This window comes from Cucurbita pepo, chromosome 14 (assembly GCF_057944985.1).
Source record: "Cucurbita pepo subsp. pepo isolate OVF chromosome 14, ASM5794498v1, whole genome shotgun sequence".
Taxonomy (NCBI): domain Eukaryota; kingdom Viridiplantae; phylum Streptophyta; class Magnoliopsida; order Cucurbitales; family Cucurbitaceae; genus Cucurbita; species Cucurbita pepo.
In genome coordinates this window covers 2,126,207-2,150,312 of record NC_141811.1, presented here as the reverse complement: position 1 = coordinate 2,150,312, position 24,106 = coordinate 2,126,207, and the positions used below count along the sequence as shown (strand labels likewise).

The window sequence follows — 24,106 nt, the reverse complement described above, 5'->3', positions numbered from 1 at the left end:
TTTTCTTCAAGTCAGGAACATACCTCACATCTTTGAGTTTTCGTATAACCCCATCAAACATCTTGATTTGTACTGAGCCGATTCCCATTATCTTGCAAGTACTATCATTGCCCATATAGACAACTCCACCATTGAACTTTTTGAAGTCCAAAAACATCTCTTTGTTGGGACACATATGATAGGAGCACCCAGAATCAAGAATCCATTCCATGGTTTGGCTGGCTGATAAGGAGATTGTCAAGGCATCATCTGTATCAGTGTCGTCATCTTTAACCACATTGGACTTCGACCCCTTCTCTTTTAAGATCGAACAATCTTTTTTCCAATGGCCTTTCTGTCGACAATATGCACACTCATTTTTATCAAGTTTTCTCCAATTATCAGATCTACCTCTCGACTTTAATCGAGACTCTCCACATTCGTTCCTTTTCCAGGTAGAAGTTCTTCCATGAGCAGTGAGAACATTTGAGCTAGAGTTTTGATACGTCTCCTTTTCCTTCTTTCGCATCTCATTGTTTATTAAGGCATTTGAAACATCTTCAAAATCAATATTAGTGATTCCATGTAGTAGGGTTGTTACTAAAAACTCGTAGGATTCCGGCAAAGAGTTTAATAACAACAACGCCTTGTCCTCGTCATCAATCTTAACATCAAGATTGAGCAAATCAGTGATGATTTTGTTAAAATCATCCAAATGCTCAGCCATTGAGATACCTTCCTTGTAGTCAAAACGGAAGAGTTTCTTCTTCAAATAGAGTTTATTTTCCACACTCTTCTTCATATATTTCGCTTCAAGCTTGTCCCATAATTCTTTCGCCATGGTAACCTTCATAAATGGATATTTCTGATCCTTGCCAAGACAGGATCGAATAATTCCACAGGCTTGCCGATTTAATTTTGTCCATTCTGCTTCTGTCATGTCTTCAGGCATCTCCTCTTGGAGAGAAACATCGAGGTCTTGCATGACCAGCAAATCGCTAACTTCGCCTCGCCAAACACCAAAATTATTGGTTCCATCAAATTTTTCTACTTCGAGATTGGAACTCCACACTCTCGATCCACGTCGTGATGGTTCGGCCATTTGCAATAATTAATCTGGATGTAACTCAAAAACACAATTCTTGAAAACTGATTTTCAAGAGAATAAACACGATTGTGAGCACGTCTAATGGTCGATGAGGCCCAAACTTTCACAATACCCCCAAATACCACAACAATGCTCTGATACCACTTGTTGTGCGCCGAAAGCGGAACAAATGTACTCACAACACCAAAGTTATTCAAGACATACAATATGACACTCAAAACTTGATGATTTCAACAGCAGAAAGAATGGCATTATATAGCCTTCTGTTAAACCTAAAGATAAACTAACAAGCCAAAAAAAGACCTTGAGAATAGGTCTTGGTCCTAGAGAATAGGGCTTATGACAGTGTTCAACAATAGCCTCACTTGTCAGTACTCAGTGGGATGAAAAAGATGTAACTAAATGGATATAAAGTTTGAAGAGAAATTTGAATGCAACAAAATCTAACGTAATATAAGATGAAAAAAAAACTAAGCTTAGATTAGAAGCAGAATGGCAGTACATGGCAGTTCAAGTGGGTCACATGAACGACCCAATAATTGACTCTTTAATGTACGCTCTCAACTTCATAAGAATCTGTGACCCAATTATAATTTCCCTCCCCCCTTGCCTCCATTTTTCATCTCTCAGAAACTCATGAGGGTTGCTTTGAAAGCAATCAAATATCGAATCCATTTCAAATCCCACATCGCCCACTTCGGATTCCGAGGGCCGATCTCCAAACTTTAGGATTATAAAATGCTGGTGGTAACTGGGATTCTTGGGGAGGTTTCCTATTGAATTTTAGTTATGATTATATCGAATTCTGTGCTCTTTCTTATGCTAGTTTAGTTTCTGCTTTACAGGTCGAACCCAAGGAGGAAACTCAAGCAGTCAATTCTCGTGGACCCACGAAGGGGTTGTTGACTGAGTTGCTCCATCATTTTGTCTATGAATTGAAAGTGATTCAATTCATTGCTTCTATATAGGTAGTACTATGCACAAGAAGGTGCTCCACGCTGCCTTTAATTTGCCTGAACCTCTGAAAGCTATTTGACATCATTTCTCTTCTCTTTGGTTTGGGTTCGGGTTCTTTTTGCTTGCTGATTGCATTTCTCGCTGCTACTGTGCATTGCCCCAGCAACCCTTTTGTTTTCCGTTTCAAAAGGTATGAGGTAAAAGACATAATCACCTTGTGAGAACTGAAAGTTACTTGCAGATGCAGCCCTTTTGAAATACTTCTCATTATGCCTTCAAAAGGTTGCATTTTCTCTTCACTTTATATGCAGTTATCACTAATACCCAGAACCTTGTGTTTGCTTTATCAAGCAAGTGGGGTTGCTTGCAGTCTGTCTTTTCCCTGAAAACCAGGGAAAATTCTCTTTTATTCTTCTTATAACTATGGTATTTTGTTGTAGTTTGGCCTCTACATGACTGTTCTTCAGACTCAGGCACATGTAAAAGCAGCCATGCTCTTGAGCTTTCAAACATTGAACTCATAATCTCACTGCTCTTTGTTCAATCACCTGAAAGACTTGTTTCAGACTCCCAGTCCTTTCTCTTATGTATATATGGGATGCTTTGTGAAGTTAAAAACTAACCTTTATTTCTCTTGTAATAGTGTATTCGAATGAGAAGAAGCATAGTCTTAGATGATGGATAAGAAAGAGGTCTCCAATTCACTAGCATTCATCTCGGACCACAAAATTGACAGTTTATCGCCTATGTACTTCGGTGTTTCGTGCGCATTCTTTGCGCTTCGACTCTTGGCAACCTCTGATTGCAAAGATGAAAAATGGTCTGAAGTTCGGGAAAAGATGCTTCAAGGGAGCGCCCAACTCTTGGGATTGCTATTATGGAGCGCTCAGAGAGAGGTGGATGCCAGGCAAAAGCCTAATCTTGTTTATAAGCTAGAGGCTGCTGAGAGGGAGATAGGAGAGTTGAAAAGAATCAGACATGAAGACGCCAAAGCTAATGAAAAAGTTGTTTGCATTTTTGCTGCTCAGGAGCAACGGTGGTTGATTGAAAGGAAGACGCTTCGCCAACACATTGGAGCTCTAATGGATGATGCAAGGCTTCTCGAAAAGAAGGAAGTTGTTATTTCTACACTGAATGAAAAGTTGAAGGAGATGGAGATGTCATTGGAGTCCAAGGAAAAGAAATTGGAGGAAGAGATTAAAAGGGGAGCTGACTTGGAAGAAAGACTGTCCAAGGCTGAAAGTGTGGTAGAAGAATTGAGAGAAACTGCTAAACGTGAGGCCCAAGAGCATTCCTCTGAGCTCTGGAAGCACAAAACAGCCTTCATTGAGCTGGTCTCAAACCAAAGGCAGCTTGAAGCTGAGATGGGGCGGGCAGTTAGGCAAGTTGAGGCATCAAAAGAAGAGATTGATTCAATTTTAGAGCAAAAGGAGGAGTCCGTAATGCTGGTACAGAAACTATCGGGTGAGATTGTTAAGATGCGGAAGGATTTAGAACAGAAAGACAAGATGTTATCAGCAATGCTGAGAAAATCGAAGATGGATGTAGCACAGAAGGCAATGCTCCTTAAGGAGGTTAAGCTATCCAAAGCTAGGAGGAAGCAAGCAGAATTAGAAGCTGAAAGGTGGAAGACAATTTCAGAATCAAGACATGAAAGACAGTCATTGAGAAGTATGTTATCCAATCAGGTCAATTCAGGATATGACGTTCCTACAAGTGCTGGGGAAAAGCATTCAAACACAAACAATGGGAAGACCATATCTACTAAGCCAAATGATACTGATATCGATTACTATCATCCAGAATCCATTGACTCAAATAATTTCCCTTTCCTTGCTGAATGTCTTTCCCCTGAAAGAAATGATGACTCAGGTAACAAACTTAAGTTCCTATGTTTAACTTAACGTTGTATACTTGAAGCTCTCTCTGAGTGGATGAATTTATTTGTTCCTTTTGGGGCTCATCTATGGATTTTACCTCTGAAGGGAGAATGATTGATGTGAAGCAGATGGAAGAGTTGGTATGCTCCGAGGCAGAGAAGTATGTACTAATACTTCAGCAGAGACATGACCTGGAAATAGACGCATTTGCAGAGCAAATGGGGGTGAAAGATGAAAAATTAGAAGTTTTTCACTGGCAGATGCTCAACTTGGAGCTTGAGTCAAAACGGCTTCAGTCACATCTTGCTGCTCAGAATCAAGAGATCTTGCAGCTTAGACATGCGAATATGAAACTAAAAGCTCTGTCAATGGAGACAGAAAAGGAACTAGCTTCCTTGAAAGCCCAATTGGCAGCAAAGTTTAGGCCTCAAGAGTACCAGCCTACGAAATGGGATTTGCCAGATGAAAACAGTGGCACCTGGTCTGATGTCAAGACTATAAAGATCAAACCAGGAGAAGAAGAGCAGCAGAGAAATAAAGAATGTAATGGAACAATAAGGGAGGCAGCTTGTTTGAACGTTGTTGAGGACAGAAATCCATTGATGCAATCTCCAGGTACGGAATTTGAAGATGAAAAAGAAATTGGTTGTCACAGTCCTACTCAAGAAGTAAGCACAAGCAGTCCACAGGAGGCTGATAATGCCGAACCGTTGGCATCAATAGGGCAGCAGTTTGGAAGAACTTATAATAGTACTCAATGGAGGATGGATATTCATGCTCTAGGAGTGTCTTTCAAAATCAAAAGGCTGAAACAGCAGTTTCTTTTGCTGGAGAGGCTCATCGGAAAACAGGAAACTGATCGGAATTCTGAAAATGAGGAGAATGGAGAAGATGGGATTAGAGGTTTTCTTATGTTTCTGACACTTCTGAATAAACAAGTGGGCAGATACAATTCTCTGCAGGAGAAGACTGATGAACTCTGCCAAAGGATGGTAAGTTCATATTCATTCTTCCTTTTCTAGTTTGTACAGATTTACCTTGTCTTCAATTTGGTTATTGTGGTTTGCAGCATGATTACGAGGCGAGTGTAAAATGTGGAGAGTTCAAAGTTGTAAGAACGAAAGGGAAATCCAAGGCGCTGGAGAACTTCCTTGAACAGACATTTCAGCTACAAAGATATGTTGTGTTAACGGGACAGAAATGGATGGAAATTCAGGTGAAGATCAGCGTGGAATTCGGGAAGGTTGCTGAGGAACTACATCAAGAGTCGGGTAGCTTTGACATTAAACGCTTTGCCAGTACTGTCAAAACTCTCTTCCAAGAAGTGCAAAGAGGTCTAGAAGTTCGAATAACTCGAATTATCGGAGATCTAGAAGGAACCTTGGCGTGCGAGGGTATGAATCGTCTAAGTAGATAGTCGTGAAACTGCATCTTGTTCTTACTCAATAAAATTGCATACCCATGTATGATTCTGTGTGTTCTTTCTCTTCACTTGTATACACAAATTACTAAGAATGTAATGAATTGATATACACTGATTCAAGAGAAACATTAAGACCACAGCGGAGAGTGAGTTTTGAAAATCAAACCAATCCAACAACTTTTCAGACGACTTGGCGTCCTCGTCCATGAACAAGAAATGATCCAACAAAGCAAATCACATGAGCCACTGAACCATTTGGCATGCAAAAAAGTCGCAGAAAAATCAGTATTTTATATACGCATCAAAAAGCCTATCTTTTCTCAACCGTTTTGGCAGATCAGGAAAAACGAGTACGACTTTGAAACACACCCAATTCACAAAAATGTCCGTTCATGGTTTTCAAAAATCCATCAAAATCAGAGACCCGAAATTTCCAAATCGTGGGACCTCAAACATGATTAAACGTAAGATTGAGATTCGGCGCATTTACAGTTTAATGTACACAAACAAAACTTGTGGCATTTTCTCGTGAAGACGAAGCGCCAGGAGCGTTTTGCAGTTACCCTCACAATTCGCATCCTCATAAACTAACTCTGCCTCCACTTCTTTCGCTCTCTAAAACCCCCTCTTTCTCTCTTTCTCTCTCTATAAAAATTCTCCCAATTCTACAGTAACTGATCATCCACTTCAACAGGGCCTTGTTGTGTTCGTTCAAAATCAAATGGGTCCGTGAAATTTTGACGGAATGAGGCTTGCAACCGGGGAAAATCCGAGCTCGACGCCACCAAAGCTGTCTCTGTTTTCTCTTCCAAGACAGCCGCCGGAGCCACCGGGTCTGGTGACGCCTCCGCTGCACGCGTCAATTTCTGTGCCGTTTCAATGGGAGGAGGCACCAGGGAAACCGAGACCATTCGGAATTATTGAACCGAATTCAAAGCCCAAAAGTGCAAGATCCCTGGATCTGCCTCCGAGGCTATTCACTGACACCAAAGTGGCTCATTTTTCCTCTCCAACGACCGCCGTGGACGACCCCGTTGTCGGCCAAGACCTGTCTTCCAATTTGTCGTTCAGGTTCCCCGACACGTGGGCGGAGACTGCGACAAGGGAGGGCAAGCATGGTAAATATGTCGGGTCCAGGCGGTGGATGAGCTTCAGGAAGAATAAGGAGGTTCCGAAGGGCGCGTCAGAAATACCGCGTTCGGCCGGCGGTGACAACAGCGGTGGCCATAATGCTGGGAGTGGCGAGGGCGAAACGAGGGTGAAGATCACAAGGTTTAGGAGTAAAAGAAGGCTGTTTAGAAAATCGGATACAAAGTCGCAGTTGATCGTAAGTGTCCTACATGAATCTTATTGGGTTCGTTAAATCTTTAGAAACATTTATGAAATCAAAGTTTAAAAGTTGTTTATTTAACTGGGTCCAAATAACGGCAGGCAAGTATCTATGGGAGCTTGAAGCAAGTGATTCCATGGAGACGCAAGCCGGATGAAACGAGAACAGTATCACAATGATCATACAAATCCAGATATAACCCATAATATTAGTGAAATATCTAAATATCATGTCATAAATTTTCAACTATTTTCTTTTTCCGAAGAATCTTATATACATTCAAATTACTATAATTACTACTTGTCTTTCGCATGTTTGGCTGTAAATATCCTTGTTTAATATAATTATAGATCACTTTTTTTTTTTTTTTTTTTTTTTATATATGTTTTGGAAATTTCATTTTCTATAAACTACGATCACTTTTATCTCGTAAATGGGTTTGGGCCTCTAAAGCCCACGTTGACTGTTAGCTAGAGCCATCAATCAATCCCGGCCCAGATTTTGCGAAACTGGGCCAGTTCAGGTACGTCCCAGCGGGACCCATTATGAGCGCTCATTTCCAATTGTGGGGGATGCTGGGCCCACCCATTACCCAACAATCCGGCGCTGATTTCAAAGCATTTTAAAAAGTTCAATCAAAACTCCAAATTTCCTTCTTTTAACATTTTCAAAAAGATAAATAATAAGATCCGCTGCTTCGAAATATTCCAAACCGTTGATCATTTTCCCTTGCAAAATCCAAACCGTTGATTTTGGTAACGGGTACGATTTGATTAGACGATCCGACGTCGTAGTGTTATTTGGTAGGGCTGGAAAGTTGTGGGGTTCATTTGCCGCTTATATTGAGAGGAAAGTGTGATATTCCGACCTACCCATCCCACTAATTTCTCTCTTTTTGTTTTACTTTTATTTTATTATTATTATTATTTGTTAAAGGGACATAACAAAAATCAAAAGGAATCAAATAAACTTGAATTCAAAATGTGTATCAGTGACAAATTTGGCACAAAGACGAACAATAGATAACAAAATAAAATGAATAAATTAGAGAGATAAAAGTGGTATTTTGAGAAGTTTATGGGTTAAATTATATATATTTTTTTTGAGACTGACAAGGGACCCAACAATGCAATGCAGGCGCAATTATTTTATTTTATTTTATTTTATTGGTTCACTCGTTAATGCAATAAATCCAACGCTAATATCATATAAACTATGGCCGCCTCCCAAGACAAGTGGAGAAATATAAAGGCTACTTCAATAATTCTTAATAATGGCAAATCAATCACCTTAGGAACAACAAAAATTACAAAATGATTCTGAAAGTCATTTAATTACAAGGGTGTGATGTTACAACGCCCCCACAATGAATCAAGTGAGATTTGCTATCAAAGAAACAAGACAATGTTTAAGTTGAAGGAGAGAGTAGAGGCAAATCGCGCAAGGGCGGAGGGGTTTTGGGACCCATCATTCCGAACACCCGCACACAAAAGTGTGGCAACAATGATGGGGACTAGGGAGAGAGAGAGAGAGCCAAAGGGGGGATTTTTCGGTTCCAAAAAAAGAGAAGAGACGACTTTTGAGCTTATGATTTTCTCTCTTCAAAACCCAAAACTACAAAGCTCCTGATTTTCTGGCTTAACCGACGTGGTGGCCTTGATGTTTTCATCCAACTGCGAGTACCCTCTTTCTTTCCCTCATTTTGTCCTTCAACATCAACTCCTTGCTGCCTTCAAACATTTTACTGGGTTTTTGTGAATTCCTGTTTTCTCTAGTTCAGTCAAAATCTTTTACCCAACCCACTTGGTTTTATGCCAACTTTTGGCTTCTTTTGGTTCTGCTCACCGTGCTTTCACATTTTGAGGCTGAGAAATCAGATGGGGTTTTGGCTACTCTCCCGTTTCTAGTTTCGACCTCTTCAGCTCCAGAAAAACAGGTACACCTATTTCCTTCCACTTTCTTTCTCTCTTTTCCCTCTATGTTATATGGGGTTTTGATCTTCTGGAAGTCTTAAACGTCTATATTGCAAGCGTTTCTCTGCAATTACTTAGAAGGGTGTTGAAAATTTTGTAGCTTTTTCGACGGTTGTTAAGGAGGAGTGTGTGGACATCCGCTTTTAAGTTTTAATTGTTCAGTACAGGTTGAGTCCTGGCGAAGATTCAGACAGAACGAGCTTGAATTATGGCGAAGCACTACTTGTTTTATTTGGTTGATTGGGTTGAATTTGATATATGTTTAATCTATGAGACAGCGAGTCAACTATTCTTTAATTTATTGAATTGAGGATTCTCATTACCTGTAACCTGTCAAAGGGAATGCTGTCCCTCACCTGCTAAATAAATACTTCTCTTGTCTCTTCTACTTTTCCTTCTGGGCTATATTGAAACACTTTGAGGATTTTAAGGTTTCCAAAGTTAGTTTTGAAATTCATGAATGCTTTCACTGCAGATGGGAATGTTGCCTGATCCAATGATTTCCTTTGATTTCTGAATTTTTGAAATCTGATGGTTGCAGGTCTAGTAGTTTGAGCTCAACATTTTCTGGGACAGAAACAAAATCTTGTACAATGCCCATCTCACAAGAAACGTCCAATTTTGATGAGATTTCTATGAAGCAGAGTTTGATTTTCTCTGATTGTCTCAAGGTACTCATGCGTCTTTTCCGACATTCTTGAAAAATTACAGCTTTTCGTTCACTCTCTTTCTGCATTTGACTTTCAGGATTTGAAGAACCTGAGAGCACAATTATACTCAGCAGCAGAGTATTTTGAACTCTCTTACACGAATGACGACCAAAAACAGATGTGAGTTAGTTGAAAGGCTTTTCTTAAAGAAGTAATCAGAGTCTTCCTTCTATAAGCATTAGTTTATCAGAGACTAAGCTGCAAACTTTCCATTTTTTCTTATGCAGAGTGGTAGAAACGTTGAAAGATTATGCTGTTAAAGCTCTTGTGAACACTGTGGATCATTTAGGTTCTGTTAGTTTTAAGGTTAATGATCTTTTGGATGAAAAAGTGGATGATGTTTCTGGAACGGAGTTCAGGGTGTCATGCATTGAACAGGTAAGATCAAGATTATTTTCTCTTCCAAATAATTGATAGAAAAAATATAGATTTACAAATTTATTGTCATTGTGTTCGTTTCGTTGATGTGGGCTCTTAGAGGCTAAGAACGTGCCAAGAGTATATCGATCACGAAGGACATTCCCAACAATCCCTGGTGATAAATACGCCGAAGTATCATAAGCACTACATATTACAAGGCAAGTTTACTGTTGTTACCCCCACCCCCAGTTTGTTTCTTTCGCATTCCGAGAAAAAAAACATTATCGAGGTCTTATAGTTCATGAACTTTGTTCAGCGGAGGAGACCATGAACGGTGGTACCCAAACTCGATCCAAGAACAAAGGATGCAGCCTAGATGATGAAGATGAGTGGCACCAATTTAGAACTGGTAAGCTGCCGAGACAACCGTTTATTGTGAACTTCACTATGGAAAATTTTCTAATGAAACTTCACCATTTATTAACTGATTTCCACTAGCCGTTCGATCAACTATTAGGGAAATGCCACCATCCATTATCAGGTAAACACCACATTTTCTATTGATCTGCACCTAAATTGCTTACTTGCATTAATGAGTTCTTTATCTAGTTTGAACATTTCTCATGCAGTAAAGAAAATTCTCCTGTGCCTTCTCAACGACCTTCCCCGTCCCCGCAACTTAGAACGTTCTCGTTCACGTCTACCATGCCCAAGAAGGAATTAGGTTCATATGCTCTTTTCCCTTTAGCTGCCAGTTTGTGTGATATTGGTTTTTGAAGTCATGGTCTTTGCCATAAAATGCAAATTATTTTTTTTTCAAACCAGATAAGCGGTCGGTTTCTCCACACCGGTTTCCACTTTTGCGTTCTGGTTCGCTCTCGAGTAGACCCAAGACACAAAGCTCAAGTCGATCAACTACTCCCAACTCAAGTACGCCAACCACTCCAAGTATTTCCAATGGGCAACGACGGGTGCGTTCATTTAGAGGAAAACGATATCACTTACTTGAATTGCATTTATGTTGTGCAAAAGTATATGGTGTTTTACTAGTAACTGAGATTTTGCAACATGAATTTTTCTTTGGTACCAGTACCCTTCGGCACCTAGGAAATCAGCATCGATGCGGATGCCAGCAGAAAGGGATAACAGCAAAGATGTTGAACAATATCCCAGCAAAAGCAAACGCCTCCTGAAGGCCTTGCTTAGCCGACGCAAGTCAAAGAAAGACGATACATTGTACACTTACTTGGATGAATACTAGCACAAGAGGAATCAGCTGGTGAGTGATGCCACTTTGTGCTTTCATGAACGTTATTGAATTTCATATACCAGTTTTCCTTCATCCCACGCTGAAGTCATTTCTTTGTTCTTTTCCACTTCAAATGATATGATGAACCACAATCACATCAAATTATTGTTTATAATTTAGTTTAATAAAATTGATATAATTTTTGTCGTTTCCAAGTTTATCGATGTATTAAGTAGGATTGATCATCCTTTCTAATGGTTATTAACATGAATGATATCATCATGTGGGTGAAAATGTCATCTCGTTAGATCTCAATGTTGGAATGAGTACCTTCACACTCGATCGAACCACTACAAATCATATTGTGATAAAATTACAGATAGGTAGTAAATTAAAATGATAGCTACTTTACGCATAAAGTGACACTTGATATAAGAGGGCCAGGGGCATGTAAGGCTATCAGAAATCCACTCCTTGTCCGAAATCTTCGATTGTTTTTGTGGCAAGAGTAAGCACGTCTACAAAAGCACTGAATGATGCACGCAGAAATCTTGCTTCCACTGCCTCAAAGTGTCTACGAGAAAAAAAAATGAGCAGCTAATGGGAGTGCCAAAATATGATTGCGGAGAAATATGAACGCAGCAGCCTTACTAATGCTCAAAAGAATCCTGTATTAAGCTATTTTGGTATCTATCTACTGTTAGACGTGCATTAAGAACCAGGAATTCGAAGAGAAAAAGAGGCTCACATAGAAAGTTTTCCATCAGAAACTGTCATCTCCCTTTTCACCTTGTCTGGCTGCAACTGTACTTAGCACAGAAATGGAATCAGAAACAAGTTAACTATGCGGAGGCACAATGTGAAGATTGATATCATGGAGAAGCACCTCTTTATCGACTACTAAAGCCTTGTACACAATTGAAGCTTTCTTCTCTGACTCATAATCGACTTCAAAGTCACTGCAGAAAGCAAACCAGATTGAATACTTGGAAAAAGAAGCAAATTACTTGTTCTGTCTCTAGAAGGCAATCGAGAAAAGACGAAAGATAAAATAGCAATGGTTGATCGCTGGCAAGACCCAAAAAACATCATTGGCTTCCAGGAACCACAGCGAAAGATCAGAGCTTTGGCTAGTTAATAAGGTCCATCATTCCAACAATTGGGAATTAATGGCATTTCTGAACGTTCGAGGCACTACTGTAGTTAAAAACTCCGGATTCAGCAATAAAAGATTGAGCTTTCCGGGTAAGAATGGCTTGCCAGTTGGAAGAACATCATCATCATCATCATTGTCTTTTGTTTTTCCCCCGTGGAAAAACCAGTGAACCAGAGAAAGAACACAACAGATTAATCACAAGAGAAATAAGATAAAGCTAAAAAGGCGAAGCTCACCCAAAAGCTAACACAGCAACATCAACGAACAAACTGATATAAAAGCATATGGCATACAATCGAAGGAAAGCATGTAATTATACATTTATGGGCTTAGAGAAAGAGAGAACAACCAGCTGAATTCCCAATTGGGCTCTCCATCAGAAGCGACGGAAGCTGTCGGAGGCATAGCTTCAATTCTGGTTGAAAACCGCCGGATTTCCCCCCCCCCCCCCCCCCCCCCCCAAATAACCTAGTACAACAGATACGGCCATTTTGTTGGTTTTTTCGTAAATAATTGAAAAAATGGGCCGTCGTTTGGGCTTCTCCTTGGGCTTCATTTTTCTTTTATTATTTTAAAAAAATAATTTTACGGATACCTGGTTAAGCGGTCATATTCACATTCCGCGGCCTATGCATCAACTTCGCGGACTGGGCACGGTCGCCGTCGTCGGAACAGTCTTAGCGGTCCATAATTCCAACCCATTTCTTAAGAGTTTTATGAGACCAAAAAATTATGTATTGTTTTAAAAATTATGTAGTAAAATAGGTAATAACTTCAGCTATTATAAGCCTAATAAATGCATGAGAACTAAAAAGAACTTTCTAGAAACCACATATGAAAAACAATATATTCTTTTCTTGAATGTTTTTTTTCGAATAAAAAATATTTCAATTGATGACCCATTTGAAAAGAGTTTTAAAGTGAGTTAATAACATTATTTTCTTTTCCTTTTTGGAATACTGTATAGGAATGATTTTTGTTTTGAAATTAAAATTTAAAATGTATTTGGTCAAAAGAATATTAGGAAAAGAATACTGGGATTTAGCAACAATAAAATAATAAAGGTAAAAGTAAAAATACAAATAATAGAAAGGAGTTATGGGTACTGATCACAGGAAGTTTGGATTTACAGGAATGGTTAACATGTTTTATCCACCGAGATTTTAGATAATTAGAGGACCCTTGAGAAACGGCGTCGTGTAGGAGCAGTGGACTGCACATCTTCCACTAAACTGTGGAGCCGGTGAAGCAGATGGATTTCTACTTGCATCATCATAACTTCTCTTCTTCTTCTTCTTCTTCTTCTTCTTCTTCGTCTTCTAGGGTTCGTAATTGCAGCACCCTCATTGGACTTTCATTGGTAAACAGGATAAAGATTGGAATTGAGGAAACGGAGTGACTTCTGAGGTTTTATTTTTGTTGGAACAGAGGAATCCTCTAACCTACTCACCAGTTAGAGATAGGCACCCTTTTACTCCAGAAGATTGTAACAAAACTGGAAAATCAAAGCCATTCACATCCACTTTCTTGGACTCTAATTGCTTCGCATTGAAAATCATTAAACCGGGGTAAGCATTATTTTTGTCAATCCAAAACCCTAACATTTGAGATGGAAAAGTCTAGATCTAAGAGAAACTACTACTATGACCACCAAGACTATGATTCCGAGGCGATGGGTAGAACCAGACCTCGTTACAACAATCACTACGCCAATAATAACTATCGTCACCGTGGGAGTGCTGTTCGACCGACTAAACCTCAAGACCAATCTCTTATGGTCACCACGACTTACAGGATACTCTGTCATGATGCCAAGGCCGGGGGAGTTATTGGCAAATCTGGTAGTATCATTAAGTCCATAAGGCAGCACACCGGCGCGTGGATCAACGTGCATGAGCTTGTTCCCGGCGATGAGGAGAGAATAATTGAGATATCGGACACTCGGCGGCGGGACCCGGAAGGCCGGATGCCGTCGTTCTCTCCGGCGCAAGAAGCGCTTTTCTTGATTCATGAAAGGATTCTCGAGAGTGAAATGAGTCCTGGGTTCAATGGAATGGGCTATGGTCCTGAGGATGAGGAGGATGACTACGGCGGCGTTAGAGGAGGAGCTGGTGGCGGTAGTAGCCGTGTGGCAACAAGGCTTGTCGTGTCTAGAATGCACGTAGGTTGTTTGCTTGGCAAGGGAGGAAAGATAATCGAACAAATGAGGATGGAAACCAAGACCCAGATAAGGATTCTTCCCAGAGATCACAATTTGCCTCGTTGCATTTCAATGTCGGAGGAGATTGTCCAGGTTTAGTTTCTGAACACTTCAATATCTTGAAAGACTACCTGCTTGCTTCTTGCTATGATAATTTAAAAATTATCGAGCTTGGAATTCCTATTGATTCAAGCTGACAAGTCTACCTCTTTCTATGTTCTGGGTGGTTTAAAGGAAGCAAATTTACTTTTGCAATACTTAACCGAAGTCGCTAATTGGGTGCTTAGAAGTTGGAACATGTTAGAACGTATAATAAGACAGTAACCAATATGGTGTCTATGAGCAGTTTAGCAGTGAAGTGGCGGGTTCTTTGAATCTGCTGCTGTCTCGTACTTGCTTCACTAGCTATTTGAGAAGCTAACAGAGTTCTACCTGAAATCATTTGTTCAGAACTCTTCAAAATTGTTTCTTACTCCATATCTTACTCGATGGATGTGTTAAGAAAAACCGGTCATATCGACAGAAACTAAACTTTTCTATGGGGACGTCACATCTATCTTGCACATTAAATTGCTTGGTCTTTTCATTTGCTCATTCCTTAGTTGATTTTTGAATTAACTTATTGAATTCCACTTCTAATATTATATATATTGAGGAAGTCTCTTCTTTTCATTTCACGTTTGTATTTACTTGTCGGGGCAGGGTTCTACGGTATTAACAATCCTTAATGTCATTTGGACTTGCTAAATATACAGTGAAGATATAAGAGATATGTAGCCTTTCATTGTGATGCATCTTTGCTTATATGAGCACATATTCTTTCATTTTTAGGAGGTTGCTTAAATTCTAGTATTTCACAGATTGGAGGTTCAAAAGCTATATTGAAATGAATTACATAAGTTTCGTGTCATAATCTATTTGATGTTTATTGGGATTCCAATTTTTGGTGCCAAGATAGATCCCTTATCCATCTATCATGGATAACAAACCTGGATATAGATAACTTAAACTTGAGCAATGTCTTGATACAAAATGAATTAAATATACAGATACAGTGACAGGAACAATTTAAGCTTCTTTTTTTCTAAGTTCTTATGACTTCGTTAATCCATTCTTTGAGTAATGAAGAACATATGTGTATATTGGGTTTTAAACCCTCTGTAGATTGTTGGAGAAGCAAATGCTGTAAAGAAAGCTGTAGCTATTGTTTCATCACGCTTGAGAGAGAGTCAGCATCGCAACCGTAGTCATTTCCATGGGCGTCTACATTCACCAGAACGTATTTTACCTCCTGATGATGATTATGTTCCACCTATTGCACGACGATTATCGATGGATGGACGACCATTCAGACCACGCATATCTAATACAAGAGGCAATGACTATTCCAACCGTCAATCTAATTTTTTGGTGGAGCCTGGAGCTGCTTCTGTTAACGACAATATGATGCCCTTTTATGGTGAGGACCTTGTATTTAGAATATTATGCCCAATCGATAAGGTTGATAGTGTTATTGGAGACTCTGATGGAATCATAGAATTACTTCGGGATGAAGTTGGTGTGGATATCAAAGTTTCTGATCCTGTGACTGGTTCGAACGAACAGATTCTAATAATTTCTTCGGATGAGGTACTCCAACTTCCTTTTTCCTTGTTGGCATATATCATGATTCACTTTTGCCAAGGGTCAAATCACTTGAGTATACCTTTACTTGCAGAAGATATATTAGGAGTTATACAAGCAATCGTTGAACTTACTTATTTTCCATTTATATTTTCATTTTTTCCTTGTTCAACTTTCTGATTGGCAAATTTGAGTTCTTAGGGTCCAGATGATGAGCTTTTCCCAGCACAGGAAGCTTTGTTACACATCCAAACTCGCATTGTTGATCTTGTTCCTGATAAAGATAACATCGTAACTACAAGGTTACTTGTACCATCAAGTGATATTGGATGTTTGGAGGGAAGAGATGGATCATTGTTAGAGATGAAGAGATTAACCGGTGCAAATGTACATATTGTGCCACGAGAAGAACTTCCCATGTTTGTATCAGGGGCTGACGAGCTCGTACAGGTTTGTCATTGAACTTTAAATAGACAGGAGTTCTTGGAATTTGTTAAAAGATGCTTGATGTAACTTCTTATTTTATTATACTTTTTAGATAAATTTCTTCTTATATAAATCAGTTACAGAGCATGGCCCTGAACAGTAAAGGTAGCAGTCTTTGAGATATTATATGCATATTCTTTTTCTTGTTCTTTTTCGAAGGATTAATATGCAGTTACGAAGTCTCGAGTTAATCGGAAATATAGTTCTTTCTTGATGTGTAAATTGGTTTTTGAGTAAGAATTTGATAAGGATTAGACGGTTGACTAATGTGGCTGATTGGAACTGATGATTTTGCTTTCAGAATTCCTAATTCCATAAACTACAATTTTTGTAGATCATAGGAGACATAAAAGCAGCTCGAGATGCAGTTGTTGAGTTAACATCTAGATTACGAAATTATCTTTACAAGGAACCGTTCCAGAAAGATGCAAGTCCTCCAGTCTCATTACCAAGCACCATGGGCAGTTTAGGACTCGAGGAATCATCTTCAAATAATAATGCTGCAGCTCGTGAAGTTCATAGTGGAAATGATTCTTCAACCACAGCCTATCAAAATGTGCAACCTTTTGGAACACCACAGCTTCTAAAGGTTACTTGTTTTCTTAGCGTTTTTTTTTAATCTTTTCTCTTGATGAGGGAATTGTTTCTTTTCAAAACAGTCTCTTCTCAGCCATTATGAGTGGTGGCACTTTCTTTCTTTGGATACGAAACTATTTCAGAGTAAGGTTCTTCTGGAAACTGCTTCTGTATAGAATTGCTTTCTCTTTTGGACAAGTAGTAAAAGATTCTACTCCTTTGCGAGTCTACTGGAAAAGACAAGTGTTCTGGCCAACCTAGGAGAACATTTGGTTTCTATTATGTGTTTCTTTCGCATTATTATGTAGGAGTATTTCTTGCTCTCGAAACATGCCTGGAGCACTCCGTAAATTATATTGCATTTTGAATGCACACCTCTAAGACTTCAGTTCTGCACCCAAATGATTCAAACTATCAATTTGCAGGAAAATGGAGGGTCGAGCAATGAAACTGGTACGCAGAATGAAAATGACCGACGTGAAGATTTGCCTAGTGGGTTAAATAGGTAGGAACTTCATCATTCTGCAATGCTGGCTGATTCCTCCCCTCCCCCATTTCTTTTGGATCAATGGGGTCTTATATAAGCTACAAATGATTCCATGGTCAAATCCAGCCCGTCTTTTACACACGTTTCTCTTATGTCTTAGTTTATTCTGCTTCTACTTCTACTTGTTTTATAAGTTAGATCAATGGCTATTGAATGTAATATATAAGTTTTGACGTTGCTGTTAGAATCCCTGTGCCACTTGTCACTCGGAGTACACTTGAAGTTGTGATACCAGAGGCTGCAGTTCCCAAGCTTATAACAAAGTCAAAAAACAAGCTTGCTCAGATCAGTGAGGTGGTATTAGTGAAATTTTGTTAACTCTTGTGTAATGCCTTCATGAAACGCCTTGGGTGATATTTTGTTTCTTAACAGTTATCCGGAGCCAATGTTACACTGGTAGAAGATAGACCAGATGAAACCCAGAAGATAATCCAAATATCAGGCACACCAGAGCAGGCCGAGAGAGCCCAGAGCTTGCTGCAAGGCTTTATTTTGAGCAGTAAGGCTCTCAAACTAACCCATTTTGTGTTACATTTCTGCTTCTATGTTACCTTTGTCTCTGTATTCATTCATCTGTTCGACATTTTCAGTGCAAGAAGATGGGCCATAAGTTGTGGCCATTTGGTTTTACACTAGACTTTAGTTGCCCATGAAAGCATTATTGCCCGCCCCATCAAGATCGACTGTAGTACCCCGGGGGCTCGGAAGACGTGCCTCTCTCTTCAGATGTTTTAGTGGAAGAGCCATGGAGGAAGAGGAAGCCACATTAACCATTTGCCATGTAAATTTGGAATGTACAACAGTTTTCATTCCTTTTGTTGTTTCACAAATATTTACGTTTGTAGGAAGCAAGTTCGGTATCACTATCTCCATGGCTATTGAAATCAATATTATGCATCTATTAGTTTTTGGTAAAGCTTAATTATGTTAATCAACAAAGGTTTAGTGAAAGTTTTTCTTTTTAAATGTTTAATTGATAACTTGATATCCACTATTAATTAAATGTTAATTGATTCTAAAGGTAAACAAAGGGTAGAAACTTAGCAATTAGCAATACATTATTTTGAATCGATGAGAAGTAAATTAATGAATAAAAATAATTGTTTAATTTCTATATTTTCAGCTTAGAAGAGGACATTTTTCTTGAAAACTTGAAGAGGTAGGTTTATTTATCCAAAAATCGTACCTTTCTCTAAGTATCATCCCAAAATGAAGAAGATAGGACAACGATGACTACAATTCCATCACTCTCCTTTGCTTCACCTGTAATCACTCTCTCCTTTTCTTCCTCCCTTTGGTTCTTTGGCAAATAATGGCTGAAATTTCTGTGTTATGCTTTTGCTCTTTTTTATCTTTAGCATCTTTTCCAAAACACATTAAATTTTGCTTAATGTTGGCCATTTTTTCTAGTTGTTACAGAGGATAGAGGTGAGGGTTGGAATGTCTCATGGATTTAACTCTCCTTCCCGGCTACAGGTTAAGAGTCGAGAGATTCTTTCAACAACGAAGCTAGCCATGCTCTTGTCGGCCTTCATTGTTCACGTTTTCTTGTTTTAGTTTTCAGGTGGCCGCCAGAAAGCAGGGAAATGGTGAAGGTGTCGGGCGGCGAGTGTGGCGACGAAGAAAATTGGTATCTTAATTTCTCCCTCACCATTTCTTAATTTCTTTTGTCTCATTCATGTCACTCTCTCAAACTGCACCAGTCGAACTCACAATTTAAAAACAAAATCGATGGAAGCATCGAAATTTCCTAACTTGACCTAAAGTTTCTTTAAAGAAACGAAGTTTGTGTAATGATATGCCGTATATTGCAACTGCATAAAGCACTGGGAGCAGGAATTTCTATCTTTCGTGTCGTCTTTTACTCTTCTTTTGTGGTATAAACAAGAGAGATTTTGTGGTTTAAAAAAGAAGGATTGTAAGCGCCACCTTGTGGTTAGTGTTTCTTTGCTATTAGTATTGATTGGGAACTGCAGTTTACAACGGAGATTTGTAAACGTTGGAAAAAACAAACATGGGTTATTCGGTGCTTTTGTGACGAAAATTGGAGATGTTTGCTTGTTCTAGCTGCTGCTTTGATTAATGCAACCGAATACATGGTGTTTTATGATAACTACCTGTGGATGTGTCAGAAATGATCCCACTTTCTAATCCATCAAACTTTTGTGATTAATGATGATTAGGACACGAGCACCATGGGTAGTTAAAAACACTCAAAAGAGTATGTGGAGTTGTGGGTTCATGGTGGTATTCAAATCCTACAAGTTTCTTAGTCATCATATATGTTGAACAGGCAGTTGTGTAGATGAAATTAGGCGAGATTAGCACCATGGGTAGTTAAAAACATGGACTGTACACTCAGTGTAGGATTAGGTGGAATGGAGGATAGATTGAGATGATTAATCACTTTAACAAGACAACATGCGGATTATACTGCTTGCGATTATTGGAATGCGAACTAAGTAACGTCGCCATGAGAGCTTATGCTCAAAGTGGACAATATCATCCATTGTGGAGAGTCATGTAGTTTCTCCAAACAAATAGAATACTGAGATGGTTTTGGATTACAGGCCAGTTTCTCCTGGCTCAAATTATTTCTTTTTTAACTTGAAGCCTGAAATCGTTTATGATGAATGATCCTGACTAAAATTCTACATGTTGTTCTCATTGACATTGAAACATTGAATTTGATTGATTGTGCAGACGAAGAAGGATGAGATGTCGATCTTCAAAATGGATCGAATTCCATTCCTTGAAGAACAGGTAAGGAAGGTAAAGGAACAGGGGAAGCTCATAACAATGGACATCGAAAGACTTCTGCTATCAGAGGACAACCGCTTCGATTTTGTGAACGAGGTTGCAGCGGAGGCTAAGGAATACGTGGAGAACAATCGTGACGAATATGGGGGTTCCAAGAAAGCTATTCTTCACGTTCTTAGCAACCGAGTGAATGATGCAGGGTTTTATCGGCCGGATGCATATGCAGAAGAGGACCCATTTAAACCCGGACCTCATTACCTCAAACAGGAATTTACTTGAACAACCTTATTACAAAACCCATTTTCCCATGCAAACTTAGTCTATGTATTAATTTGCTTTTCCCAGTTGTTGTATGTTACAATCTGTTACAAGACAATAAGAACCGAACTTAGCCTCAAATTCCATTCGTTTGCTTACTAACCTCCTTCAAAACGTCAAACTATGTCTGGAGAATAAAAAAGTAGTGGTATTCAGAGTATACCATCGGCGAAGTGTTATTTTCAATTGTTGTGGCTATCTGAAAATTTCAATCTATTGTTATACAACAAGAATGAAACTTGGCCTCAAATTCCATTCCTTTGCTTACTTGAGCTCCTCTAAGATGTCAACCTATTTCTCAAGGGTCAAACTAATTGCCAAATTATAAGATGAAGCAGAAAGTGGAACAGGAGCCAAGTGAAGTTGAGAAAATAATTGTCAAGATTACAACTTTGGACGTGAGCCACAGATTTTACAGTCGGACCCCACTTGGTGATGGTAGACCTGCAGGTTGCATCTTCTTGTCCGTCCTAGAATGAAACGATCTATCTTCACAGCTGTGGGCAAGACTCAAAATATCTTAAAATATGGTATCTGATCCGTTAATCCACTTAGAGGCCTTCCTTCATTCTCTTATCCTTACCACTTAATTTAATCTCCTTTACTATCTCTATCTTTCGAGTTTCTACGAAAGTATTTGATTCGAGTCAAAATCGCAACTGGGTTTGGTTTCCCGAATCAGTAAATGGCTTTGCTGAGTCCTCGATTGCATAGATTCCGCCTAACCAAGCTCCACTATGCCTCCGCCTCCATACCCACAAAGACAAACCAGCTCACTCTCAGAAGAAAAAGCCGTTGCTGCTCCTCCATAGCTATCGATGCTCCATCTTCTTTAACAGATGCTGCGGGAATCAGATGGGGCTCGACGACTCTGCAAGGATTGCGCGAAGAAATGGAGGACGACGTTGTTGTGCGGTCTGATGGTCTTAGTGGCTTCTTGTTTGCTGCAGTGTTCGATGGCCATGGTGGCTATTCCTCCGTCAAGTTCCTCAGGTGGGGAATAACAGGGCAACTTGTGGTGAAGTCTTCAGAATTTTATGTTTTCATGAAGTCCAATTTAACTTGCGAATGTTTTGGGGAATGGAGGCTTTAATCTTGATGCTTGGCTTTATTACAATGCCAAAAGTTAATCATAATCATTAATCATCATGACACAAAAACGATTGCTGAAAACTCGATTTACCCAGTTTTATCACGACACAAAAATCATAGTGGCTTTGACAATTGTATTGGTGTAAATGATGTTGTAACAGAGAGGAGCTGTACAAAGACTGCGTAGCAGCTTTACAAGGTGGCCTGCTGTTGAATGGAGGTGATTTTGAAGTGATAAAAGCAGCTTTGGCGAAGGCTTTTGATGAGACTGATAAAAAGTTACTCCTTTTGTAAGTGAAGCATCCAGTTTTCCACTTGGTTATATGTATGTTGGCAATGCAATTCTCTATTTGACGTAATTTTGCTACACTTGTAAGGCTTGAAGCAGATGGGGAGGAAGATGAGTCTGGTTCCACGGCAACTGTTGCGTTCATACGAAACGATGTGTTGTTCGTTTCTCATGTTGGCGACTCTTGTGTTGTAGGCATCCCGCTGATCTTCATCTCAGTTGCAAAATTCAATCTATAGTTCAAAAAGAAACACACATCCAGGGACATTCAAGATCTTGTAAGTTCATAGTTGGTCTTTTGATGGCAGGTATTATCTCGTCCTGGAGGAGCACAGTTGTTGACTAGTTCTCATCGGCCTTATGGAAACAACACCACCTCACTGCAAGAAGTTAAAAGAATTAGAGAAGCAGGTGGATGGGTGTGTGTTTCTCTTGAAATTGGTTGCATGTTTCACTTTACTCTGATTCTCTTGTTCCATATAAAACTTAATCATAAGATGGTTAGAAACTTTGCCTGGAAAGTATTCATAAGAAAAAGAGTTTTATCTGAGTTTTGCTTGCGTTAATCTGTCATTTTGACATGTTGGAATGATGACCTGCCAATATTATTTACCAAAACCCCAATTCTTCTGTGAAGCATCTTTACATCTTTTGGTGTCTTTAGATTGTTAACGGAAGAATCTGTGGGGATATCTCTGTATCGCGTGCATTTGGTGACATACGGTTCAAGACGAAGAAATACGAGTTGGGTCCTTTTACTCTCTTCTAATATTGTCCAGCTTTAGAATATTTCGTTCTTCTTAGCCATTAGTAATATACTTATACCTCTCTTGATGGCTCATTCTATGTAAAAGGATGCTACAAAAAGGAGTTGAAGAAGGGAGATGGTCTGAAAAGTTTGTTTCTCGGTAGGTATGCTTTATGATTCATCACTTCTATCATTTTTGTTTTATTGCTGCTTATTGTAAAGTGTTTGCCTGATTTTTCGTCTGTTTACTAATCGACTTTACGAGGCAGTTTGACTATAGATACTTTTAACTCATCAGTGTACGTTTCAATGGAGACTTGGTTACTGCATCACCGGAAATTTTCCAAACTACACTCGGATCAAATGTCGAATTTATGCTGATAGCAACAGATGGCCTTTGGGATTACATGAATAGGTTTGTTGGGACTCATTTATGTCCCTAAGTTAGTTTATCAGATTGTTCATCAACTTCGATCTAGACAAACTAAATAAGTGCCATTTTGGGTATTTTATTGCAGATCGGATGCGGTTAAGTTCGTTCGAAATGAACTTAGACAGCATGGTGATGTTCAGGTGTACATCATGTTAAGTTTGGGTTCTTTTACGCACTCTATTTCTTGAGTGCACCTTCTATAAATTACCATATCTGACATCATGTTACCTTGATTTCAGCTAGCTTGTGAAGCCCTGGCGCAAGCAGCCTTGGTACTACTCAGACAATATGATTTCTTTTAAAGTTTGTAATGGGAGGGATTTGCTTTATAATTCTGATATAAAGCAAGTATTGCTTTTGTATTCTGCAGGATAAAGGGTCACAAGACAATATTAGCATTATCATGGCTGATTTCGGGTGAGTACCTGTTCGATTATTCGTATTTTCAATGAGTTGACAAGACAATATTAGCTTTCAAACATGGTTTAAACCAAGTGTGGATGCAGGCGGACGGATTGGCAGAACTTTCAGATGAAGCAAGAGAACGTCATATTTGAAGTGGCTCAAGCTTTTGCTACCATCGGGGTCGTTTCTCTCGGTATTTGGTGGGCGTCCTCGACTTTCTCTCTTTAAAGTTCGTTCCATACTTTTTGCCTGTAAAGTGTAATTGAATAATCATACAATGTATCACATCCTAGCTTTTAAATGACTTAACATATCCTCAAAAGAATTGCAAATTCTTCCTTCCCTTGTAGTTTGAATTATAAAACTGAAAATGTGATGCCTTAACTATTATGCCTGTAAAACTGCACAACAAACTGGATGCATTCTACACCTTCCATTAGGATTCAAAACTTTTCAATTTGGAAGTCTTATTTTTTGCACAAGGAACTTATCATCTTTCATCAG

The 24,106-nt window shown here is 39.1% G+C and overlaps 7 protein-coding genes across 18 annotated transcripts; 6 read left to right on the top strand and 1 right to left on the bottom strand.

Annotated features, from left to right (window-relative positions):
* Nucleotides 1-1,654: 1,654 nt before the first annotated feature.
* On the top strand, nucleotides 1,655-5,400 carry LOC111810154 (uncharacterized). 7 transcript variants are annotated; one of them, XM_087117627.1, is made up of 5 exons: nucleotides 1,656-1,831; nucleotides 1,933-2,055; nucleotides 2,208-3,916; nucleotides 4,030-4,916; nucleotides 4,994-5,400. In XM_087117627.1, the coding sequence occupies exons 3-5, from the start codon at nucleotides 2,719-2,721 to the stop codon at nucleotides 5,339-5,341; spliced, it is 2,433 nt and encodes an 810-aa protein (XP_086973753.1). In that variant the 5' UTR covers nucleotides 1,656-1,831; nucleotides 1,933-2,055; nucleotides 2,208-2,718; the 3' UTR covers nucleotides 5,342-5,400. The 7 variants fall into 7 exon arrangements, with proteins under 7 accessions (XP_023552517.2, XP_023552515.2, XP_086973753.1 ...); XM_087117628.1 differs by having other exon boundaries at nucleotides 1,656-2,055; nucleotides 2,208-2,326; nucleotides 2,485-3,916; XM_023696749.2 differs by having other exon boundaries at nucleotides 1,655-2,234; nucleotides 2,688-3,916.
* Nucleotides 5,401-5,755: 355 nt separating this feature from the next.
* On the top strand, nucleotides 5,756-7,026 carry LOC111810153 (uncharacterized). Its single transcript, XM_023696742.2, has 2 exons — nucleotides 5,756-6,674; nucleotides 6,779-7,026. The coding sequence occupies exons 1-2, from the start codon at nucleotides 6,093-6,095 to the stop codon at nucleotides 6,854-6,856; spliced, it is 660 nt and encodes a 219-aa protein (XP_023552510.2). The 5' UTR covers nucleotides 5,756-6,092; the 3' UTR covers nucleotides 6,857-7,026.
* Nucleotides 7,027-8,195: 1,169 nt separating this feature from the next.
* Nucleotides 8,196-11,184, top strand: LOC111810677 (protein ABIL2). 3 transcript variants are annotated; one of them, XM_023697422.2, is made up of 11 exons: nucleotides 8,196-8,613; nucleotides 8,818-9,081; nucleotides 9,192-9,321; nucleotides 9,398-9,480; nucleotides 9,588-9,738; nucleotides 9,839-9,938; nucleotides 10,037-10,129; nucleotides 10,219-10,261; nucleotides 10,350-10,444; nucleotides 10,546-10,691; nucleotides 10,811-11,184. In XM_023697422.2, exons 3-11 carry the CDS (start codon nucleotides 9,244-9,246, stop codon nucleotides 10,979-10,981), a joined length of 960 nt encoding a protein of 319 aa, XP_023553190.2. In that variant the 5' UTR covers nucleotides 8,196-8,613; nucleotides 8,818-9,081; nucleotides 9,192-9,243; the 3' UTR covers nucleotides 10,982-11,184. The 3 variants fall into 3 exon arrangements, with proteins under 3 accessions (XP_023553190.2, XP_086973839.1, XP_023553189.2); XM_087117713.1 differs by having other exon boundaries at nucleotides 8,818-9,090; XM_023697421.2 differs by lacking the exon at nucleotides 8,818-9,081 and having other exon boundaries at nucleotides 8,197-8,613.
* A 69-nt stretch (nucleotides 11,185-11,253) lies between these two features.
* LOC111810678 (uncharacterized) lies at nucleotides 11,254-12,570 on the bottom strand. The gene is made up of 4 exons (XM_023697423.2): nucleotides 12,475-12,570; nucleotides 11,856-11,928; nucleotides 11,718-11,773; nucleotides 11,254-11,543 (listed from the first exon to the last, which is right to left on the bottom strand). The coding sequence occupies exons 1-4, from the start codon at nucleotides 12,528-12,530 to the stop codon at nucleotides 11,429-11,431; spliced, it is 300 nt and encodes a 99-aa protein (XP_023553191.2). The 5' UTR covers nucleotides 12,531-12,570; the 3' UTR covers nucleotides 11,254-11,428.
* A 709-nt stretch (nucleotides 12,571-13,279) lies between these two features.
* Nucleotides 13,280-18,473, top strand: LOC111810246 (RNA-binding KH domain-containing protein RCF3). 2 transcript variants are annotated; one of them, XM_023696899.2, is made up of 8 exons: nucleotides 13,287-14,418; nucleotides 15,490-15,954; nucleotides 16,150-16,398; nucleotides 16,769-17,023; nucleotides 17,436-17,515; nucleotides 17,743-17,851; nucleotides 17,930-18,056; nucleotides 18,148-18,473. In XM_023696899.2, the coding sequence occupies exons 1-8, from the start codon at nucleotides 13,735-13,737 to the stop codon at nucleotides 18,165-18,167; spliced, it is 1,989 nt and encodes a 662-aa protein (XP_023552667.2). In that variant the 5' UTR covers nucleotides 13,287-13,734; the 3' UTR covers nucleotides 18,168-18,473. The 2 variants fall into 2 exon arrangements, 1 of the variants encoding a protein (XP_023552667.2); XR_002817389.2 differs by lacking the exons at nucleotides 17,930-18,056; nucleotides 18,148-18,473 and adding an exon at nucleotides 17,094-17,154 and having other exon boundaries at nucleotides 13,280-14,418.
* Nucleotides 18,474-18,706: 233 nt separating this feature from the next.
* Nucleotides 18,707-20,716, top strand: LOC111810858 (protein PLASTID TRANSCRIPTIONALLY ACTIVE 7). Of its 2 annotated transcripts, none has more exons than XM_023697666.2 (4): nucleotides 18,707-18,822; nucleotides 18,968-19,033; nucleotides 19,122-19,187; nucleotides 20,261-20,716. In XM_023697666.2, exons 1-4 carry the CDS (start codon nucleotides 18,787-18,789, stop codon nucleotides 20,594-20,596), a joined length of 504 nt encoding a protein of 167 aa, XP_023553434.2. In that variant the 5' UTR covers nucleotides 18,707-18,786; the 3' UTR covers nucleotides 20,597-20,716. The 2 variants fall into 2 exon arrangements, with proteins under 2 accessions (XP_023553434.2, XP_023553435.2); XM_023697667.2 differs by having other exon boundaries at nucleotides 18,723-18,822; nucleotides 18,977-19,033.
* A 373-nt stretch (nucleotides 20,717-21,089) lies between these two features.
* Nucleotides 21,090-23,936, top strand: LOC111810857 (protein phosphatase 2C 57). 2 transcript variants are annotated; one of them, XM_087117579.1, is made up of 11 exons: nucleotides 21,090-21,628; nucleotides 21,889-22,017; nucleotides 22,105-22,207; nucleotides 22,325-22,435; nucleotides 22,681-22,760; nucleotides 22,871-22,924; nucleotides 23,063-23,179; nucleotides 23,283-23,337; nucleotides 23,437-23,469; nucleotides 23,568-23,614; nucleotides 23,693-23,936. In XM_087117579.1, the coding sequence occupies exons 1-11, from the start codon at nucleotides 21,321-21,323 to the stop codon at nucleotides 23,730-23,732; spliced, it is 1,077 nt and encodes a 358-aa protein (XP_086973705.1). In that variant the 5' UTR covers nucleotides 21,090-21,320; the 3' UTR covers nucleotides 23,733-23,936. The 2 variants fall into 2 exon arrangements, with proteins under 2 accessions (XP_086973705.1, XP_023553433.1); XM_023697665.2 differs by having other exon boundaries at nucleotides 21,098-21,628; nucleotides 23,704-23,936.
* The last annotated feature ends 170 nt before the right edge of the window (nucleotides 23,937-24,106 follow it).

What these genes read in the sequence shown, in the direction of transcription:
- LOC111810677 (XM_023697422.2), top strand. Translation starts at nt 9,244, where the DNA reads ATGCCCATCTCACAAGAAACGTCCAATTTTGATGAGATTTCTATGAAG. An exon ending in GTGGCACCAATTTAGAACTG is followed by an intron (nt 10,130 to 10,218) that starts GTAAGCTGCCGA and finishes GATTTCCACTAG; the next exon opens with CCGTTCGATCAACTATTAGG. An exon ending in ATGCCACCATCCATTATCAG is followed by an intron (nt 10,262 to 10,349) that starts GTAAACACCACA and finishes TTTCTCATGCAG; the next exon opens with TAAAGAAAATTCTCCTGTGC.
- LOC111810153 (XM_023696742.2), top strand. Translation starts at nt 6,093, where the DNA reads ATGAGGCTTGCAACCGGGGAAAATCCGAGCTCGACGCCACCAAAGCTG. An exon ending in ATACAAAGTCGCAGTTGATC is followed by an intron (nt 6,675 to 6,778) that starts GTAAGTGTCCTA and finishes AAATAACGGCAG; the next exon opens with GCAAGTATCTATGGGAGCTT.
- LOC111810246 (XM_023696899.2), top strand. Translation starts at nt 13,735, where the DNA reads ATGGAAAAGTCTAGATCTAAGAGAAACTACTACTATGACCACCAAGAC. An exon ending in GAACACCACAGCTTCTAAAG is followed by an intron (nt 17,024 to 17,435) that starts GTTACTTGTTTT and finishes ATCAATTTGCAG; the next exon opens with GAAAATGGAGGGTCGAGCAA. An exon ending in TTGCCTAGTGGGTTAAATAG is followed by an intron (nt 17,516 to 17,742) that starts GTAGGAACTTCA and finishes CGTTGCTGTTAG; the next exon opens with AATCCCTGTGCCACTTGTCA.
- LOC111810858 (XM_023697666.2), top strand. Translation starts at nt 18,787, where the DNA reads ATGACTACAATTCCATCACTCTCCTTTGCTTCACCT. An exon ending in ACTCTCCTTCCCGGCTACAG is followed by an intron (nt 19,034 to 19,121) that starts GTTAAGAGTCGA and finishes TTTAGTTTTCAG; the next exon opens with GTGGCCGCCAGAAAGCAGGG. An exon ending in TGTGGCGACGAAGAAAATTG is followed by an intron (nt 19,188 to 20,260) that starts GTATCTTAATTT and finishes TTGATTGTGCAG; the next exon opens with ACGAAGAAGGATGAGATGTC.
- LOC111810857 (XM_023697665.2), top strand. Translation starts at nt 21,321, where the DNA reads ATGGCTTTGCTGAGTCCTCGATTGCATAGATTCCGCCTAACCAAGCTC. An exon ending in GATAAAAAGTTACTCCTTTT is followed by an intron (nt 22,018 to 22,104) that starts GTAAGTGAAGCA and finishes TACACTTGTAAG; the next exon opens with GCTTGAAGCAGATGGGGAGG. An exon ending in TTCAAGACGAAGAAATACGA is followed by an intron (nt 22,761 to 22,870) that starts GTTGGGTCCTTT and finishes TCTATGTAAAAG; the next exon opens with GATGCTACAAAAAGGAGTTG.
- LOC111810154 (XM_023696749.2), top strand. Translation starts at nt 2,719, where the DNA reads ATGATGGATAAGAAAGAGGTCTCCAATTCACTAGCATTCATCTCGGAC. An exon ending in TGAAAGAAATGATGACTCAG is followed by an intron (nt 3,917 to 4,029) that starts GTAACAAACTTA and finishes TTACCTCTGAAG; the next exon opens with GGAGAATGATTGATGTGAAG. An exon ending in ATGAACTCTGCCAAAGGATG is followed by an intron (nt 4,917 to 4,993) that starts GTAAGTTCATAT and finishes TGTGGTTTGCAG; the next exon opens with CATGATTACGAGGCGAGTGT.
- LOC111810678 (XM_023697423.2), bottom strand. Translation starts at nt 12,530, where the DNA reads ATGCCTCCGACAGCTTCCGTCGCTTCTGATGGAGAGCCCAATTGGGAA. An exon ending in CCCAATTGGGAATTCAGCTG is followed by an intron (nt 11,929 to 12,474) that starts GTTGTTCTCTCT and finishes TGCTTTCTGCAG; the next exon opens with TGACTTTGAAGTCGATTATG. An exon ending in TCTGATGGAAAACTTTCTAT is followed by an intron (nt 11,544 to 11,717) that starts GTGAGCCTCTTT and finishes TTTTTCTCGTAG; the next exon opens with ACACTTTGAGGCAGTGGAAG.